Source organism: Ictalurus punctatus, chromosome 15, assembly GCF_001660625.3.
Source record: "Ictalurus punctatus breed USDA103 chromosome 15, Coco_2.0, whole genome shotgun sequence".
Classification (NCBI taxonomy): Eukaryota; Metazoa; Chordata; class Actinopteri; order Siluriformes; family Ictaluridae; genus Ictalurus; species Ictalurus punctatus.
The window spans coordinates 14667515-14689951 of NC_030430.2; the positions used below are offsets into that span (position 1 = coordinate 14667515).

Consider the following 22437-nt stretch of genomic DNA (forward strand, 5'->3'; position numbering starts at 1 on the left):
GCAGCAGTTCAGCCAAACCACGCCAGGGTCTCTGTGGTCAGGGTGAGGGGTACAAAGTTCACATAAATCCACCACTGTGGGTCAGTACTTATCCAAACATCACAGATCTCCCACTTATTCACGCCAGCTCTCCTGCTGCAGTACAATACAATTTCAACATCTAAAACAATGCTGCTCTTTCCCCATTTGTTTCCTTTTGTTACTGAGCTCTCATATGGACCGATAGATTATGAGGACCTAGTGGGAGGAAGAACAGAGCTTGGTGGAGATCTCTGTTTTTGTTGGCTGACACAAAGGTGTTTTAAGCTCATGCAAAGTGAAGGAAAAACACAGCTGGTGAATTGAATTTTTTCCCCTGCCCGATTCCTGTCAGAAGAGCAGGTGTTTAAATCATGTTCAGAAACATAATATGAGTTGTGTTTGGATATTCAAGTTACAAGTCTTAATATTGCCATATGTTCACCTTTCTATGAAATATAATTAATTCTACTGCCAAATGAAGCTGTCAAAACTAATGTACTTATTTCAACTCTAAATCTCGACTTGGCATCTCTTATGTGGGCTGGTTAAACCTCAGGAGATTGGCAGATTAATTGTGAGAATCAGGTCATGTTTCTCAGGCTCTTTCTCAGAGTCTAATTCTGCCATAGTCGACTATAATTAAGGGGAGAAGCCATTGTGATTGACCTTGCATGTGAGTAACACAGAAAATGTTGTCATATATTAACAATTTACTAAAAACAAAGATATGTGGTGACACCATATATATATATATATATATATATATATATATATATATATATATATATATATATATATATATATATATATATATATAAACAAAATGATAATCACAGACTCACCAATAAGGTCACACTTGACATTCAGTGCAAATGACTTGTGACAAATTCAGAATCAGCACCACAAATCAGTCATTCTGTGTGCTAACAGTACTTTTTCACAGGAGCCAAAAAAGTAGGTAAACATTAATTAAAGTTATTACTGCATCTACTGCGAATTTGTATTTCTCAAATGTTACCTGTCACGTGTTGTGCTCCCACAATACAAACTTGCTCATGTAAAATGGATTTTAAATAATTAAACCAGACAGAATATGGATTCTGATTAATTACTTTACTGACTTAATAGTGATACTGATCAATCAAATTTCTAAGATTAGATTGATTCTAATGAAACTAATGACTTAATACTGACACTGATCAATCAAATTACTGACATAATAGTGACTCTAATTAAAATACTGACATCATATTAATCGATTTAGATCAATCAAATTACTGACGGAATATTGATTCTAAACTGTAATACTGTAATCTTCCCATTCATAGAGAGAGAGAGAGAGAGAGAGAGAGAGAGAGAGAGAGAGAGAGAGAGAGAGAGAATTAAAAAGTGAGAGAGAAAGAATGAAAGAGAGAGAGAGAATGAAAGCGAGAGAGAGCGAGAGAGAGAGAGAGAGAGAGAGAGAGAGAGCACTGGAGGGAGGAGACGCAGGAGCCATTGGCGTTTAGGTAGAAAGCATAAATAGAGGAGGGGAAACGCAAACAATCGATAGCTCATGGAAGCGTGGTCCTGTTCCTTTCTTTATTCCGGAGTTCAGATGAAGTCAAATATTACTGCTCTTTAACGTCACAGTGTGATGTTATAGTCCATGAATAATACTCTAGAGAACTTTTATCTCAAGGTCCAAGCACTAGAATGATTTGGCATCTCGGGCGTTTAGTATACTTCTGCGAAATTGTGAATGAAACTTGGACGGGTAAGCGACTGACGGCAAAGTGAAATGTAAGTGCAGGTCAGGCGCTGAGAATTATGAAGAAAACGGACTCGGTGTCGATGAGGACATCAGTGTGGATTAAACAGCGGCACTGAGCGTTGGGACAGAGCTGCACCAGTCCAGTGACTGATCAGGTCAGTAAGAAACACGGTTTAGGGTAATACTCAAGCTTACCCTACTTTAGTCCGTTTACTCTCGCCAGGATTGAATAAGATTACTCTGATAAGGCTGTCGTGAGTGTACTCTAGCTGCTGTTACAGAGAAGATTGCACTGGCATGTTGAGTAATCTTATACCTGGAATACTTATGTCAGTTAAGATGCATGTGTATAAGAAATATTCAGAAATATTGTCAAAACCTGTAGTGGTGTAGTTTGATGCTCTGCAGATGTTCTGGTGTAGTAGCCCAGATATTCCCACGCTCTCTGTTTACACAGTTCATGCTTGAGGATGTAGAAAGTGGTAAATAACAGCCACTTTTAAATTAAGTAATGGTAAACAACAAGGATGATAATAAGACCAACAAAGTAGTAATATAGTAATAAAATAGAACTATTATTACACCTTTATTATTAGTATAGTTGTTGTTCTTGTTGTTGTAGTTGTCATTTTGTTGTTATTGTTGTTGTCGTTGTTTTGTAACTAGATTGTATCATTAGGCATATTATCATTGCTGATATTGATGTTTACTAAAACAAATAGCTTGAATTCACATTATTTATTGAATGCCTAGGTGAGTTAAAACAAAAAATCCAGAAAAGTGCAATAAAAAAATATGACAGCTCTCAATTTATTGGCAACTCTTAAGTAAACAAATCCGAAATGAAAACAAGTAGAAAATTAATCAGCAGGTTGAAAAGGATATTCACACTACAGTCTTCAGAGTTTTTTTTTTTGTTGTTTGTTTTTTGCATAATTAAAGAAAGCAGCGTTACTATTTAGCAGACAAACACTAATGAAAAAATTAGCACAACCATCCAGGTTGCTGTATTGTTTCTACAGTCATTGCTACAGAGCTTTCTCTTATTCTTGCTCTAAATCCAGTGATGTCAGTGAAATGAACATTTGAATTGAGCCTTATCTTTTAGGTTCATTGGTTGCCCTATTCTAAGTTAAGCTTGTACATTAGTGACCTATGTGTTGGTTATGTCATGTGTAATTATAATATTCTGTAGTCATTCATAGCACATTTGTTTGGAGGTTATGTTCCGTGACTTGTTTTTGTCAGCTTTGTGTTGGCATAGGAGCTGAGCTGGTCCTTTAGACATTCTGTATAAGGTCAGGTATACAGGAACTTTTGAAGCACATTATGTTATGATCTATTGTTTTATTAAGAGAAACACATTGCTAGGGTGTGTGACTAGAGTGTGTGGAAGAACCGTTACCTCTGCTGAGTCTCTGCTGGGTATCAAAAGGAAATAAAATGTTTAAAAGATTACTGAGGTAGTGAAGTTGAGCATTATTCTGGAAATTTAAAAAAAAAAAAAAAAAATGAAAATGGAACACAAGATCTTATTTTTCAGTAGGCAAAATAAACATGTGAATAAAGACAAGAGGCACTCTAAAATTGCTGGTGAATTTCTATTTGATTGCTAAAAGAAAAGTGCAGTGCATCAATGCCTCAGTGGATTAGTCGATAGATCATGCTGACTCCTTGTGCAATGGTACAGATGTTGAGTGCTGCTCTCTCCCTGGGTGAATGCAGAGATATTGTCCTACATACAAATGGCTGTGGGTTCATATGTGGGGGGGTTTTGGCCACTGCTACTGCATAAACATTTTTCGACTGTTGTGGTTGTGCAGTAGACAGATACAAATGTCCAATGGCATTTCTATCCCCTTCTAATATACAGTATTAGCATATTTTTTTAAACATCATTCATTCTTTTGTCTTCAGAAGCTGTTTTATCCTGCTCAGGGTCATGCTGAGTCCCCTTATTCAAGTTATGCTGGGTGTAAGGCAGGAATACATGCTGGATGGGATGCCAGCACACACACATTCACACCTTAGACCAATTTGTATATCTACCTAGCAGCATGTTCTTGGGAGGAAGCATGGAACCAGAGAACCTAGAGGAAACCTGCACGGACATGAGGATAAAATGCACAGAAACTCCATACAGACAGTAACCAGAGCTCAGGATCAAACTGGGGCACCTGGAGCTGCAAGGCGGCAATGTTACTTGTTGCACCAGCATGCTTCCCATTAAATAAAATTTAAATAAATAAATAAATAATAAATTTAAAAAACCCCAATAGTCTTAATTTTATAAAACTGGTTTCAAGCTTGTAAATTAGACTAAAGTCCAGTGGGCAGATACAGCAAGTACAAATAATGTAATGTAACATAAACCAATGACAACTCATTTACCTCACTAAAAAAACTTTTATTTTTATGCCGTTAACCTTCATCCACAGATTTTTCAGAGTGCTAGTCCATGTCCATCTGCTTAAAGGAAGTATGAAAACACTTTAAAGGTGATGTTCAACATTATGGAGAACTTTGAGACAACGATTTTCGGCTAAAAGTGGTTTCAAAGTCACTCTAGGTCTCTTGAGTCAGTGAATGTTGCTGCAGTATTGTGTGTGTGTGTGTGTGTTTGTGTGTGTGTGTTGGGGGACTTATTAAGAAGAAGATTATATGGTTTTGCTGTATGTGGAGTGTAACGCATTATGCAGCAGATTTTGTGTTTGAACAAGGCAGTTTATGAGAGGTTAAAATGTGTATGCCCTGGTTAGTAGTGCATATTAGGGCCTATTTCAGAGATGAAAGCAAACGTATGTTTGCGCCTGAGCCACTAACCTCTCTCTCCATCTGACTCACACACACTTACCTTCCTTGCTTGCTTCATTGGCATGACAACATTACAAAAAGAAGTGGTCGTCTTTTCTTTTAGTCCTCATTCAAAACTCAAGAAAATCAATTTAGCCATCGAGCTGCATAAAATGTTGTTATTCAAAAGAAAAACAGACTCTCACGGTCACTAAACACAATTCTGGAATACTGGGAGAGGAATGATGGAGTGTCTGCCTATAGGACTATAGGAGGGAGCCAAATAAGCCATGAGGGTCACTGGCCACTGAGGTTGAATGCTGAAGGAGAAAAGTGGTTTAGCCAAACAGAAAAGCCAACCAGACGCTGAGGGGCGAAACACGTGCACTAGATTTTCATTTGCCATTGAGATTTTTCTTTCTCAAGAGACACGCAAAACATGAGGTGGGGGGATTGTATTACTTTAGGAATAGAACTAGGAAGTGTGAAATTAAACTTCTCTGTCAAGGTTTAGAAGCTTGTCTCCTCGGCTTTTTAGCTGTAAAAATTGTATTAAATGAGCAAAACTGTATTAACTAAACAGCTTCATCTTCACCCTACAACACCCCCCCCCAACACACACACGCACAGTATTGCTTCCTCACCACATCATCCAGATCTCTTCATCTTCCCAAATACATTATTCAGCTCTGCTTTAAGAAAAATGGAGATTACTTGGTAATATATAGTCTTTTTTAAAAAAATTTTTAGAGAGAACACAGCACAGCACAAGTAACAAGGTCCAGTGTGGGAAATTAAGATGGAGAGAGACAGAGCAGATTGGTGGCAGCAGATAAACATATGAGCAGCAGACGAAAATGCTGGTCTCAGTGGTTGGCCCAGATTTTCCTACTCACCATGTCCTTTTTATCTTTCACCCCTTTGACCTTGAGGAGGAGCGCAACAGGGATTTTGAAATATATTTAGAAAGTTATCGTTGGCTGCTCCTGTTCTCTGAGCGGGCCGTAGAGAAAAAGCAAGAGAGAACGCTAAGCAAGAAAGAGAAAGCGGCGCTGTAAAAAATGAAAAACTAGTTTCTAATGGAATAGATACTGGCATAAAGCTAGACATGTCGCAGATTTTTGGAGCTCAGTTGGTGGCTTCTTCAATTTCTACCATACTTCATTGTGCTATTTGCTGTAGATGCCTCTTGAGATACCCAATGCACATAGTGTTAGCACCTGTGAAGCTTTCTTTCAGGAAGTTGATTGAATAGAGGGATCTATTTCCCAGGAAGCATTTGGCTAGTGGCATGGTGGGAATTTACATGTAGGCATGAAGGAAAGTATGACGTCTGTTTGGGAGTACTGTATGTAAAGATAGAATTGGGGGTTGCATATCAGCTGGTTATCAGTTTCATTACTTGTGATTTTAAGTATTTGGAATGTACAAAGTCGACTGCAATGTAGGTGAACTGATCATGCAACCTATTTATATTTTTTGTACAAGAAAAAAGAAAAATCACTCACGGGACTCTGCTAGCTTAATACAAAAAAGAAAACAGACACAAGAAAGAGGACAAATCTGTGAGTGAGAGTTGAGAATACACTCACTGGCCACGTTAAAAAGAACACCTGTGCCCCTGCTTATTTATACAATTATCCAGCCAATCATGTCAAGAGCTTCAGATCTGTCAAACATATCAAACATCAGAATGGGGAAAATGTGATCTCAGTGACTCTCACCATTGGTAACTGTTGTTGGTGTCAGACAGGCTGGTTTTGAGTATGTCAGAAACGATCTCCTGTGATTTTCAGATACAATAGTCTCTAGAGTTTACACTGAATGGTGTTAAAAAAAAACATCCAATGAGTGTCAGTTCTGTGGGCAGAAATGCCTTGTTGACAAGAAAGGTGAGAGGAGAATAGCTAGATGGTTTGAGCTGACAGGAAAGCTACAGTAACTCAAATAACCATTCTTTGCAACCATGGTGTGCAGAAAAGCATCTCAGTATGTACAACACACCAAACCCTTTGTCAGCCAAGAACATCAATCTGAAGCTACAGTGGGCATAGGCTCACACCATTCCGCATATACCCTAGAGCACTGGTCACCAACCCTCTTCCTCGAGATCTACATTCCTGCAGGCTTCATCTCCAACCAAAATCCAACACACCTCTTTTAGTTGTTCAAGAACTTCTTAAGGCAATGATTAGATGGTCAAATGGGCACGATTATGGTTGGAGCTAAAGTCTTTAGAAAGGTAGATTTCCAGGAACAGGGTGGGTGACCACTGCCGTAGCGAGTGTTGTACTTGAAAGTCCAAGGATATCAGCCGTTTCTAAAATACTCACACCAGCCCATCTGACACCAACAACCATAAAATGGTCAGTCACTGAGATCACATTTTTCTAATGTTTGATGTGAACATTAACTGAAGCTCTTGACCTGTATCTGCATGTCATTATGCACTGCCACATGATTGGCTGATTGGATAATCGCATGGGGCACAGGTGTTCCTATTAAAGTGGCTGTTGTGTTTAACAAATAAGAATACAAATTGGTCTGACACACAATTTGCTGTTCTTGTATTGCTTCACACACAACACGGACGAACAAGGATATAGTGTACACCCCGGGGAAAAGAAAACCCAGACACATAAACAGGAATAAATAATGACTGAAAAATACAAACACAAGCTGTGCTTCTGGCAAACAATGCTGAAATAGATGACAGAAACAGTACATGCAAACTTCTGTCTGCAAATGTGATACCCCATTCTTCTAATTTTTATATTTCAAAGGTATATAATATACATTTGCATCATCTGCGTTTTGATATTGCCGCAGATTTCTTAATATCCTTTCCGTGAATCTGCAGCCAGCAAGCCAGATTTTGGCGCTGAAAGAGGAACAACAACAACAACAACATTAATAAGACCACACACTAAACTGTTAAAGATGTGCATTTACCGTACCCTGTTAGTAAATTCTGAACAAGTCCAGGAACAGCTGCAGTGTTCGGTCAGCACTTACTGATTGTTTCTTTAAATCTCCCACTTGAACGCTATCCACTGCACTTCACCTTACATCATTCATTTACTCATCAATGTCTCTTGAGAGCTTACTTTAGAGAGCACTTAAGTAAGTCGTAGAAGTTTGTTTTGTTTTTTAAAAAGGCATGCATTTATTTTCCTTTTCATCTTCATGAGTATAATGACAACAACTATTGCTACTCTATACCGAGTGTCATGTTTCCGTACCGCTTATTCTACACAGGGTCGTGGGGAAGCCTGGAACCTATTCCAGGGAACTCGGGGCACAAGCCGGGGGACATCCTGGACCCATCGCAGGGCACAAACTCACACCTATTCACACACAACATACAATTTGGAAATGCCAATCAGCCTACAGTGCATGCCTTTATACTGGGGAGGAAACTGGAGGAAACCCCGAAAACACAGGGAGAACATGCAAACTCCACACACACAGGGCAGAGGCAGGATTAGAACCCCTAACCCTGGAAGTGTGAGGCAACAGCGCTAACCACTAAGTCACTGATATGCTCCATCAGATCTAGAATTTGTAAAAGGACTATAGCAGAGCTGATCAACATATTAATAAATAAATAATAATTTTAAAAAAATAGAGTTGCTGAACCATGGCTATTTTTTTTTCTTTTTTTTCTTTTTTTTCTTTTTTTTAAATTTTTTTTTTTTTTTTTGTAATGAACCAGCTTGGTTTCTGTAGCAGATCTGCTTTTGCTCACAGAGTCATATGCAAACATGTAAATTATTTAGCTGAAGGAAGCTCACCGAGCCAGAGACTAGCTACAGGGCTACAGGCACTAGGTCAGTGGAGACTTTTCACAGACTTTCACAGATTTACCCTACCGGCTCCTATTAGCAAACTGACAACATGGTTTGTTTAAAAGGTGATGAGGAAAACAGAATGTTCAAATAGGAAAGGACAAAGCTGTAGGGTTTATTCTTCACTTCAAATTAATTACTTACAGTATATCCACAAACTAATCATTAGTGATTAAGCATTAAATGGTCACCAGTCGTGTTAGTTGCTTGTCTGGGACCTCTGTAAGCAAGGAATTTTATGTAACAGGACCTTTACGTTTTAAGTTTTAGTTGAATACCCCTGCTCTACACCAAAGAACGAAAGACAAAGCAAGTAATCCATAAGGTTAGACAACAAAGGTGCAACGGACAATAAAGTCGTGAGAAAGAACACACAGAACAGATCTCGCATTCTCAGAAGGCCACTATAGCATTTTAAGTTTATTTTCATTATGTACTCCATCTCTCATGTTGACTTTGATGTACGAAGTGAAAATGCCTCAAAAGTGATCCACTAGACATGATGGAGATTTAATTGCATTCATGTTTTGGTTGAAAAGACGGATTGGATTTAATGAGAGCCTTAAGCACTTTCTGTGTAACATTGCTAAAACAAAAGCTGAGGTTGCGCAGTTAATCTGCTGAGTAGGATGGAGATGTACTTTTTTAATGAGCTCATTTCATATATGCAGTCTGTTTTTCTTCATTGTTGCCTCTGTACATATCCCTCCAAATGACAGCAATTGAAGAGAATAGCAATCTGACAACTGAAATCCGATTGGACTTGAAAGGATTTAGGCCTGTTTGTGAAAACAGTGTATCTTAATTGGTGCAGGTATGCGCCCCATTGTTTTTGCCGCTAACCTTGTTGATGTTTGTTTCTAGGACACAGGCATGACAGCAGCCTCTTGGGAAGTGGATTCAGCTCAGTCCAATCATTCTCTGTTTAACTTTAGCGGTAGCTTCAGTAGCACTGAGACCGTCCTGTGGCTTCTGCCCTCCCAGAACAGCACCGAGGTGACATGGAGCCCCACCCCTCAGCCGGGCACAGCCAGGGTACGGGACCAGGCTCTGGCACAGGCTGAGATTGGAGTGCTTAGCCTGGTGCTGGCACTTACCACTCTGGGAAACAGTTTTGTGCTGTGGGTGCTGCTGCGCAAGAGAAAGAACCACGCACCCATGCACCTATTCATGATCAACCTGTGTGTGGCTGACCTTGTTGTGGCCTTCTTCCAGGTATTTACTTGTTTAAGTGAAGAAATGGGTAGTATAAATAAAGAAGATGAAAAGGAGGATACATTTAGAGCAGAATAATTACACATCAATGTAAGCATCTGCTGTGTTTTGTTTCTGCTTTATCTTCTCATTTAAGTCAGAATGGGCTTCTTTCCAGCTAACAACTCAGCAGAATATTTTCAGAGCTTTTGCAGTTCTTTGAGACACAAAATTATTTAGAAACATTCCTACAATGCTGCTGTAACATTGATAGTTGTATGACTGTTAACGCTAACATTCTTTAACCCTAGAATCCATGACCCAAACAAAACCTATGCAAATGCTTTAAGGGGGTCAAATGACCTGTATCGATTGTTTACTTCAAAGAAAAGGTATCCTGTTATAATATTTATCTTCAAGTTAATGAGATTATTTGAGGATTTGATGATACGAAAAATGTTTTCATGCTTCGAACATGATGATTTGTTCACTTCCAAAGGAAATATACAGTCCCACACAATAATCACTATACACAACCTTGGTAAGCAGAAAAGCATTTCGGAATGCACAACACATCAAATGTGAGGCAACTGGACATCTGAAGATTGGGTACACATCACGCAATGTGTTAAATATCTGTGTGAGTTTGGAAGCTAGATGATTCAGAATATCAAACTGTGATATCCATCCATTTTCCATACCGCTTATGCTGCATAGGGTCGCAGGGGACACCCTGAACAGGGTGCCAATCCATTGCAGGGCACAATTGCACACATTCACGCACTACAACCCCTGGCAACAATTATGGAATCACCACACTTAGAGGATGTTCACTCAGATTTTTTACTTAATACCAAATAAACAAATCACAGATATGACACAAAACAATTTTTGGTTAATAGCTGAACATTCTGGCTTCATGAAACCAATACCTTAAACAAGTTAAATGAAATTGTTTTTCATCAATGGCACATTTTATTTTTTCCAGACCAAGCAGAGGTAAAAATTATGGAATCACTCAATGTTGAGGAAAAAATTATGGAATCACCTTGTAATTTGCATTTCTAAAACAAATTCCAGCACAAGCCTAAAAATGCTCATTAGTTTGCAGTTAAAAGAGAGTGATCACAGACCTTAATCTTGGACTTATTAAAAGGAAACATTGCTCCAACAAGAGAGTTGTCAGTTGAAATAATGCAAAGGATTATAAAGCTCCTTCAAGAAGAAAATCTGACACAGAGTGTGATGTGAACTGATCACGGATGAATCACGAATCTGCATTGGCCAAGGAGATAATGCTGGAACCTTTGCCTGGTGCTGCTCTAATGAAACATATAAAGAGGACCACCTAAAGAAAACAGTCAAATTTCCCCACTCATCTGTCAGATAAAGGACCAGGGGAGACCTCAACATCAATGCACAGGTGTACATTGAAATTTTGGACACTTTTCTCATTCCATCGATAGACAATAGGTTTGGTGATGACTAAGTCATTGTTCAGGATGATAATGCATCTTGCCATAGAGCAAAGAGTGTTAAAGCTTTTCTTCAGGAAAGGCAGATCAGCTCAATGCAATGGTCAGCAAACAGCACAAAAAATTTATGGTGGAAGTTAAGAAAATTGGTCCATGACAAGGCTCCATCCTGCAAAGCTGATCTGTCAACCGCCTTCGAGAAAGTTGGAAACAGCTTGATGGAGATTATTGTTTTTCATTAGTGAAGTCCATGCCTCAAAGAATTCAGGCCGTCATAAAAGCCTGAGGTAGAGCAACAAAGTACTAATTGTGATTTTTTTGTTGTTGCTGATGATTCCATGATTTTTTTCCTCTACTTGATCTGGAAAAAAAATATGCCATTAATTACAAAATATAATGTCATTATTTGAGGTATGTTTAATGTCATATCTGTGATTTATTTATTTGCTACGAAGTAAAAAAAAAAAAAAAAAGCCGGGTGAGCATCCTCTAAGTGTGGTGTTTTGAACCCCCAACCCCCAAGGTGTGAGGCAAACATGCTAAACACTAAGCCACTGTGTTCCCCTTCAAGTGTTGATGTACTTTCTGATTTAAAAACTACAGTACAAACAGTAGAGATAAAACCTACTTTCCACTGTCACATGCACAGTAGGTCCATGCTTATAGTGAGTTGACAGTTAAGTGTTAAAAACTGTTGCTATGACAACAATTGATATGGGACAAAATTAGATATACAGTATATGGAAGAGGCATATGAAGTGCTGAAATGTTCTTAAAAATGAAATGTTTGATAAAGATAGAACATTATTTTAAGCATGAATTCAGAACAAAATCCTGTAGTAAATGAATGAACTCTTTTACAAACACTAGTGGTCATATACAAATGTCTTTTTTCCCATAAATATGAAATTGACTTTGTCACCACCATTTTTGATTAATTAATAAAAATTCATTCATTTTGAACACATACGTTTTTATGTTTTGTACCATATAAATTTTTTATGTTTTGTACCAAAAACCACACTCGATCAGGTAAATTTTAGAGCATATATACATTCTAGGTTTAATGTTAGTTGTTATGCAACTCACAAGGATGTGTCAGAAATGTTCTGATAAGTCTGTGAAGCGAAACATTACTACGGGAGATGTTTTTAGAATAATGCAGGAAGGTTAATCAGGAACAATGTTCCTGCAAGTTTGTAGAACCTGTTATATACTTAATGGGTGTTCTAATAACATTGTTTGTTAACTTGGTTAGCTGAATTTTGTTAGATATAAAAGCCATTATATCATTCTATATTTACTGCACTATGCAGGAAGTAATTGCCCCTATCCGGGAACATATTGGAGAACTTGCCATTTGTTCCCTCCCTTTCTCAGAGTCACAGTTGGAAGCCTTGGACAATAAATTGGCAGTGGGCTTCAAGGTGTGCCATTCATCTAGTCAGTTCCATCTTTGTTACTCCCACAGGTGCTGCCACAGCTGCTGTGGGATATCACAGAGCGCTTCCAGGGCCCCGACGCTCTGTGCCGCTTTGTCAAGTACTTGCAGATTGTGGGCATGTTTGCTTCTTCGTACATGATTGTGGCCATGACAGTGGACCGCCACTATGCCATCTGCTGCCCTCTTCAAGCATACCGTGGAGGCAAACCATCGCGCTGGAACACACCCATCATGGTGGCCTGGGGCCTGGCCCTGGTACTCAGTTTACCACAGGTGTGAAGGGCAGGATATGATGAGCATATTTGACTTTGAAGTCCCACCTTGATTGAAATAAAGCTGGCAAGTGATAGCAAGTTATATTTGGCGTGTATATGCGTTGATGAGGGGTTATATTTGGGGTATATTAGGTGTAATAACAGGTTATATTTGGGGTACATGAGGAGTGATAGAGAGGATTATATTTGGGGTATATGATGAGTGATATAGGGTTATATTTTCTCTAAATGAAGGATGATAGCATATTATATTTGAGGTATACGAGGGATGTTGTGATATCCATGACTCAACTCTGCTTCATAGATGTTCATCTTCTCACGGACTGAAGTGTTGCCGGGAGAGTTTGAGTGCTGGGGCCACTTTATTGAGCCATGGGGCCTCAAAGCCTATGTCACCTGGATGACTATAGCTGTCTTCATTCTACCAGCCCTCATCATCACAGTCTGTCAGGTAATTTGGCCAATGCCTTCCTTACAATGTCTTCTTTCTTATTTGTCTAAGGAGCATCATAACACTCTTTATCCTGGCTCTATTGGCTAGTAGCACATTTTCTATTTTCCTCTTTGCTGTGTTTTATCTGCAATCAGACTTCTCCCCATGTCTGTATCTCCCAGATTGGCTGGATTAATGCAGGACCTTCCTCTCATGGCTTGCATGTAAATGTACAGTATGTACCATGACCTATGTGACAGCATGAAGTCAAGGTCAACTATTTACCAAGCCAGACTAATGAGCCTGAAAGAGCTTATTACATCAGTCTGCTTTGTCAATGTCAGCAGTTACATGCTGCAGCTGGAGCTTCCATTGCTGCAGTTTCGATCGCTCTCCGGCAGTGCTAGAGGACGTGTTTCTAAGCCACGTCTTAACTGTTTACATAGAGAAAACCCAACACAGTATTTCATTTTGGGTCTCTTTACATTATCATACGATCCATGAACATCCATACGATCCATATGATCAGATGACGTTCTACCAAGAGTCTCAATATTAAAACTTTCATTGTTATTATAGCAAATACACTACAGATGATTGTAACCACAGTAAAGTAATGGAATCAGCGGTCGTTTAACTCTTCAACTTTTTTTTTGCAGTTACAGCCATCAGTTCTATTTAAAGTAAATACATCAAAGAGTCACTTTGCTCATTATGCCAGTATTCCATTGTACTCATAATTTGAATAACTGTTTCATCCCTCCATCTCAGGTGCGTATATTCAGAGAGATCCACGACAATATCTACCTGAAGTCAGAGAAAATGGTGACAGCAGAGTTTAAGAGGAACTCCGTGGTCTTCCATTTCCCTCAGAGAGAAGGACATCATGGGAGGTCTAGGAGACACAGAGACTCCCAAGGCAGCCATAATCATCAGACGGACATCCACGGATGTCATTGCAGTAACTCCGCCCCTACAGACCTTCAGAATTCATATGATGATCTATCCAGCCCTGAGCCATTCGGAAACTCCTCATATAACCCCTGTGATCCCTGTGACCCCTGTTCTGTGCCCCTCCCGCCCACAGAATTCTCCACATGTACCAGTCCCCCCTTAGAGAAATTCACTCCTGATTCCTGTGATCCATCTCACGCACATACCCTGACAGCAAATAACGTATGTTCTCAGTCCAGAGCCTCATCCTCACTGGCTGGCCAGCTTTCAGGAACTCCTGAACTCTGGCCAGATGTGTTACCAGATCTTCCCCCGCCGCCTCCCCCTGGCATTTCTAAGGCCATGTCAAAGACAGTGAGGATGACTTTGGTCATAGTGTTGGTCTACACTATCTGCTGGTCTCCTTTCTTCATCGTCCAGCTGTGGGCAGCCTGGGACCCAAACCCTCCAGACCAAGGTTAGAATGGAGAGTCTCCTTATGTGAATCAAATTCATTACATGGTTGATCAATGCACCTGCAATCTCCCAGTTATAGAAAACAGAAGAGGTCTGTTTGTTCCTTGTGCTCATCTGCTTTCTTCAGCACTGTGCTCATGTTACAGGTCATGGCCTGTAATAAATAGCTTGCTGCATTCCCGGTGTTTGTTTCCATCCCTGTCAAGTGCTCTGTAAACAGACAGCACATTTCAACAATTTCAGTGCACACTAGGAGATGTTCAGAACATTTACATTTTACATTTATAGCATTTGGCAGATGCCCTTATCCTATTCACAAGAACTGGACCATTAAAGCACTCTTTCTCTTTATGATATAAAAACACTTTGTATGATATACACACAATTCTGTTACACATGTAAAATGATCCCATCAATATAAAAAGTGGCATGTAAATAGTACAGAACACATCAATCTCAAATGTAGATTATTTATTGTTCAATTTTGTGGTATATAATAATATAATAATGTATTGATATTTGAAACTGTTTGCATCCTATTGTATCTGCTTGTAGCTTTTAGTAATAACTAAACAGTCAGAAATATACCCTCACCATCCACTGTACACCTGCACATTCATGCAGTTATGCAATGCAATCTTGTGATAGCAGCACAATGCATAAAAGTATGCAGGTACAGGTGAAGAGAATCAGTTAATGGTCAGATCAAATGTCAGAACGAGGAACAATTGTGATCCCTATGACTTTAAACGAGCTTAGAGGAGAATGACCAGATTGGGCTGAGCTGACAGGAAGTCTATAGTAATTCAAATAAAACCTCTTTACAACCGTAATGAGCAGAAAAACATCTCGGAAAGCACAACACATCAAACCTTAAGGAAGATGTGCTATCTGAGGCCATCTTGGCTCATCCAAACTGGACAGTTTCATCCATCTGTCCATTTTCTATACTTCTTATCCTACTGGGTTGCAGGGAACCTGGAGCCTATCCCAAGGAGCTTCGGGCACAAGGCGGGGTATAGCCTGGACAGGGTGCCAATCCATCACAGGGCACAATCACATACACATTCACACACTATGAACACTTTGAATATGTCAATCAGCCTACCATGCATGTCTTTGGACTGGGGGAGGAAACCGGACATACCCGGAGGAAACCCGGAGGAGAACATACAAACTCTGCACACACAGGGCCACGGCGGGAATTGAACCCAACCCTGGAGGTGTGAGGCGTATGTGCTAACCACTAAGCCACCGTGTGCCCACTGGACAGTTGAAGACTGGAAAAATATATATATATTTTTTCTAATCTTCAACTGTCCAGTTTGCATGAGTCTGTGCCTACGATAGCCTCAGAGTCCTGTTCTTGGCTGACAGGAGTGGAACCCAATGTGGTCTTCTGCTGTTGTAGCTCATCCACCTCAAGCTTTAATGTTTTGTGCATGCTGAGATGATTTTCTGCTCATTGTGGTTGTAAAGAGGGAGCTACTATATCCTTCCTGTCAGCACGAACCAAAGTGTTTCCACCCACAGAGCTGTCACTCACTCCGTGTTTTTTTTTTGTGTGTAAACTCTAGAGACTGTTGTGTGTGAAATTCCAAGGAGATCAGCAGTTTCTGAAATACTCAAACCAGACCATTTGGCACCAACAACCATGCCACAGTGCAAGTCACATAGATCACACTTTTCCCCATACTGATATTTGATATGAACTGAAGCTCTTGACCTACATGATTTTATGCATTGTTCTGCTGCCACATGATTGGCTGATTGGATAACTGCATAAATGAGCAGGTGTACATGTGTTCCTATTAAAGTGAATGGTGAATGTATATTATTTGAATTTACTAGAGATGGCACAATACCATTTTTCCTTTTCCAATATCAATACTGAAACATTTCGATTCAGCCAATACCGAAAACCATCCTATATGGTTTTCTTTAAAAAGTACTAAGCTTTAAAATGTTAACTGAAGCACTTCACAGTTAACCTCCTTCACACAACAATCACTTGCATTGTATGTATAATGAACTATAAGGTATACATATAATAAAACCAGTCTTAACAAAAGAAAAAGCCAAGTCTTATTATATGTAAAAATGTCTAGTTCCAAAAGTACATTATTTTTCCAAATCCAATTCTAATCTTTGCCATTTGTTACAGGATAAAATATCTGATGTGTTTTCTCCAATATCCAATACACCATTTGGTATGCTGGTATCAACCCAATACAGATACTAGGTATGAGATTGGGCCCATATCTAGAATCTCCCACTGGTAAAATGTTTATCAAATGACAGATCTTTAGTATTGCACATACATCGTTACATAGAATTTATTTTATCATTATAAGCCACTATAAAGATAATTTCTCTCACAATTTATGTGGGAAATTATTAGGAACACTGGAGAATTCTTAAAATAAAATAAATTGTTACCTTTGAAAATTTCCAGTTTATCCTTAGTTTTCAAAATCTCAATTGTGGTCTTGATTTCTTGGGGAATAACTACGAGGTTGCACACATATGAAACTTCTTTGCTATCCATCATCATGGGGTGAAAAAAAACAAGCTTCCTGCACAAAAAGGACTGACCTGCACAAGACAGAAAATGTATATATATTATATACACAAACCGTTACAAATATTGAATAATAATGCAAGTGTATCCACACAAAATGCAGTTCTTGAGCTTTGTACTTCTCATTGCATTTATTTTTTGGTCATTGTCATAAAGGTTGCAAACAATTTTGTAGTCAACTGTGTGTACACATGCACATGCACAGATGTAACCCCACCTAGGTGCACTGTAATCTAACTGGCCCTGTACAGCATTTCCATGTCTAAATAAAAGTGGGCTTCTTGCAGTTTGCCCAGTTGGTTGCCAAGTAACCAAGCCTCACCAAACATATGGCCTCTGAGTTGCCAGTCAGACTGGTCCCATATGCCCATGTTCTCATATTGCACTATGACCTATTATTCCAAATTATTCAGTGACAAATTTTTGCTCAGCTGTCCTAGAGTAGTGTTTAATGCCTACATGTAGAGTTCCTACTTAAAATATATCTGAATTAATCAGGGCCCAGAGAGCTGGAAGTGCCATGGCTTAGCTAAAGAGCTTGGCGGTTCTACAAGAAAAATCTTGAATGACATAAGACTAGCTAACAGAGAGCATAGTAAATCAGTAAAACAATAATGTATGCTCAAAGACTAGCTAACAGAGTGTGGTCAAAGCTACAGTAGAATAAAGTTTTACTTCCTTTAATTTCGTAGTTTTTCCATTTCCTCGTTTACTTACAAATAGTCCCCATCTTATGACTGTGACTGGGTAGTCCATAAAAGGTCCCCAGTACGCCATGCTTTCCTCTTTCATTTTCTTGTCTTGTCAAGGAACTGAGTACATAGATTCAAGACACTGAGTGCAGTGCACTAACCCTTTGATTAAATTGTTTTTTGATCATTTCCGTAGGTGAAGGCATTTCTGATGTTTATCTTATTACTTGGTATCTTATTATTTGGTCTGAGGCTGACTGTGTTGCTGAACATGGTAGATTTAGCAGTGCGGGAGCTTTAGCTGCAGAGTAGCTAATCTTTAAATCTTAAAGTCTATCAAATTTAGTGTGTACCCTCAAAGCTTTGTGAAGATAATTACCAACCCTAAATTTCATTTGCTACCAAATCCTCATTGCCGTCATCTAAAACCTCCCTTAATTGATCACATACAGCTGTCTTGTTTCATCTAATGGTTTTGTGGGAAAATAATTTACTTTCCTTTGATTACCATTTTGCATAATTTGGCTCAAGCTGTGTAATCTTGAGCAGTAGCAAGTTTTCCTGGTAAACAGGAACAAAATTTGATTTGTGTTGTCAAAGATAGATAGCCAATTTACTTCTTTTACTAACCAATATCAGTTTACCACAGAAACAAGTCAAACATTATGCTTAAGTAACGACAGTGCTGCCAGGCTGTTTTAATGGCTTGTAATTGGGTCAGATTTATATTTTATGGCAGGTTTACAATATTTCTATCTGGCAGCCCAGATCTGGAGGCAGTTTTATTGGGGTCCATGCATGAGATACTCTATATCTGGATGGCATGAGAGAATGAGCCAGGACCTAAAAATATGATTTGGCAACCTGAGAGAAGTAAATTATACCCCAAACCTACTTTAGAATGAGTAGAGAATGAGAAAACGGTAAAGCTGGTATAACAACACTGTATGCTGCAAGATCAACCTAGAGTGTGGTAAATATACAAAAATACTGTCTGCCTTAGCTCTTGCAGCTTTCTTACACCACTTCTATTTGAAACTTTTTGTTTCTAGAACTAATCAGTTATCAGAAATGATTTCAAATTAAACTTAATTCAAAACAAAAGCTAACATTGTCCTCTTCCACTAACATATGTATTCTGTTTTGTAGGAGTAGCATTCACCATTCTGATGCTGCTGGCTAGCTTGAACTCATGCACAAATCCCTGGATCTACACAGCTTTTTCCAGTAGTGTGTCACGCGAGTTGCTTGCTCTGCTGCGCTGCTACGTGCCCACTCCACGCCGTGGCTCACTGCCCGACGACTCCACCACCACACACACCTCAACGACCACCAAGGACAGTATCTACTAACATGCACACAAGCACACATGGATTAACCACCAGATTCAAATCCATCACCCTTTCCAGTGCCCACAATGCTTGAAAGAGCAGTACCCCATGGGCAGCAAGCATCATGAAGTAGGAACATTATAAGCTCAGTAATGTGAATGTTCGCAGTGGAACAGACTTTTGTGTATGTATGTGTGTGAATATACATGTGTATGTATATGTGTGTGTGTGTGTGTGTGTTGGGAGACAGGTCAAGAATAAGCTGTGAGAATGTGAGACATTGCCAGATTGCTAAACAGGAAGACTACTCCAGTCTGGTTGAGGACCAGCCAAAGAGCAGATACCAATGTTTGGAACGGAACCATGGTTGAGAATATTGTAGAAGCAGGCGCATCCAACATTGCCAAACAGATTATTTCAGGATTGTGTCAAATTATTTCATTATGTCAGTATTTACTTTAAAAGAAATGCTGGAATGGATAAAAAACTAGAGCTGAGTATTCATTACTGCAGTGAGAGACGAAAATCTTCTCAAAACTGAAAAATTACATCTTGAGAATGATGGACTTTAACTCAAGAGGTGGATATTGTTATTTGAAAAGAAAAAAAAAAAAAGGTTCTACATCCATTTATTCTGGACTGCCAGGGCAATTTATTTCAGAACTAGTGGAGTATACCCATTACTTGTTTATATGAGTTCCCTCGCTTGGTACTGATACCAAAGTTGTGACCCTGTGCACATGACTGTTACCCTCACATCACTCTCATCCTTTTTTCCATCCTCATCTTGTTTGTGTAGTTGAGGAAGTGGATTCAAAGTGCTATGTAAATACTACTGGCTGTTGTATATCTTTCCTTTGACACTGCATGTCTGCAGCATGGAGTAAATTGAACAACAGACATGAATCCCCTCGGAAAGTAAAAGACACAGAAAAGCTCAGCTGCAGGCAAAAAGCTCAGCTGCTCAGCCCCCTCAAACAGGAAGAGTGAGCACCTTTATAAGGTTGGAATGAACAGGATATGAAGATGGTAGCAAGCATGAGACAAATGCAAGAGCTTCAATGCAACAGCACAATGAAGTGCAGCACTTGGAAGAGCTTATTACAGCTGCCTTGCATACAGAAACAGTCACATATATACTCTCAATGACTAAGTCTCATTGTCTAAGCATAAATAATGAGCCTACCCCAGCTGTGCTGACAGTCCGCCATCAGAGTCTTCTGATGATTAGTGTGCAATGCAGGAGCGTGGCTCAGGAGCGGCAAATGCACCGCAGCCTGATATTAAGGCTGTCTTAGTGAAACTGAAGACGGGTCTTCCACTCACAACAGCAGATTGAATGTGTAGCTCATTTTGTGGTATGGTCACCCAAACAAGTTACCAGGATTTCCCATAATGCTTCAACTTCAAAAGTGAATTGAAGCTGCGACCCAAGAAAAGAGAATGCATACTGACTGCAATGGCAGTGTGGTGGTTTAGGTTAATAACTTAGATACAGACACTGATGGGCTCATGAATGTTACTGGCTGATGAAGCCCTGCGCATAAATCATCATGACAGAATCGAGGACCACCAGGCCACCTGAGTCTCAGGTTGAGAATGGCCTGAGGACAAGCATGGCATAGCAGGGGGATCTTTTATAGCCTACCCACATGCTGTTATGATCATGGTTATGAGGTGATGATATTGCTTTTGGTACTCATCGAGGAAAGGAGCAAATGGGAATTCATCACTAGTTCTTAAGGAAACTGCCCTGTTGTAGAACCACAGTTACAAATTACTTTGAAATCAAAGAATTCAATTATAATATATCCCAGTAAAAACACTAATTAACTGTGTGAAAGGGAGCCTTATTACTAGGCTTTTTTTGTGTTTAAGTGAAGTACATACCACCAATGGCAAGGTGTTCAAAATATGAAAAGCACACATCAGGATCACTCCATTTATAATCAACAGACAATCAAGCACCTGCATGGCAACAACGCCAAGGTGAACCCAAAGCATTGTGTGACAATACTGAGGTGCAGCACAATGTAGTTTGTGTTTATGAAAGAGGCTAGTGCAGCCTCCACTTTCTCAAACTAGTGTACTTGTAGCTGAACAGTTCTATTTTACAGTTTTGTGTAGGACTTAATACAAAACAACACTCCAAAAATAAATCAAAACCCACCCATATTTATAACAGCACTCTAATTATTGCCTTTCGTGATGATGAATTTCTACGGACAGTGTAACTTTTTGAATTTCTGCTCACCTTTGGTACCATAGTGTATAATATAAAGTCTTATAGTATTATACACCAGTTCTATTATACCACAGTTTCAGCTCTACCTCCAGCCAGTTTCTGCTCCCACAAATGCGTTTTATAGATGGAATTAGGGGACCATTTATATCCTGTTCAGATTTTAGAATAACTTATTTGTATAAAAGATATTACAAATGTCCTAATTTAACAGTATGTTCAAGGATTGAAAATATGCATAGGTTAATATATCGTACTGACAAAAACGTACCCCTGCAAAGTGCCCATATTATATGTTTAGTTTTATCCTCAAACTTGTAGCATCGTGTGGATTGTCACTATATTATAAATTTTGCATATTTGACCTCAGAGGATGAAAGATAAAAACAACACTTTCACTTAATGGTGATTAATAGTGACTAACATTTTTTTTCTAAGCTTACATAGGAAATCTGTAATGTCAAGCAGCTGACTTGTGTCAATATTTTGTTGATATCCTAAACTACTCAATATGAGATAGTGAGAGCAGGTCATTGTGCAATTTAACATCTACTTAAGAAGCTTTCGTGTCTATATTTTGAACATCTATACAGCATTTTTCATAATAATAAATATAAACTTGTTTTTTCCACAGAAAGAAAATTTATTTAAAATATGTACCTGATGTATGGTATCTGCATTATACTAAATATTGTAATAAATGTTTTAAATACCTACGGAAGTTCACTGGTTTCATTTAAATAATGAACTAAATAGAAAATAAAATAATGTGGCAAAAAATAGAAGAAAAACATCAAATGTTTCATAATCAGACCCACAGGGTTACCATTATTCTTTCATACATGCACAAAAATTGTGACAATACAGCACAGCAGAGAGCAAAGATGAGTGCAAAAATTATACTGTATGGTTTACATATCTATTCTGAGACATGCAGAAAAAAAA

The 22437-nt window shown here is 38.9% G+C and overlaps 1 protein-coding gene across 2 annotated transcripts; it reads left to right on the forward strand.

The window, feature by feature from the left end:
• The first annotated feature begins 1497 nt into the window (after positions 1-1497).
• On the forward strand, positions 1498-22208 carry avpr2ab (arginine vasopressin receptor 2a, duplicate b). 2 transcript variants are annotated; one of them, XM_017486376.3, is made up of 6 exons: positions 1498-1929; positions 7826-9630; positions 12556-12801; positions 13108-13254; positions 14008-14647; positions 19069-22208. In XM_017486376.3, exons 2-6 carry the CDS (start codon positions 9289-9291, stop codon positions 19269-19271), a joined length of 1578 nt encoding a protein of 525 aa, XP_017341865.2. In that variant the 5' UTR covers positions 1498-1929; positions 7826-9288; the 3' UTR covers positions 19272-22208. The 2 variants fall into 2 exon arrangements, with proteins under 2 accessions (XP_017341865.2, XP_017341863.2); XM_017486374.3 differs by having other exon boundaries at positions 1499-1929; positions 9280-9630.
• The last annotated feature ends 229 nt before the right edge of the window (positions 22209-22437 follow it).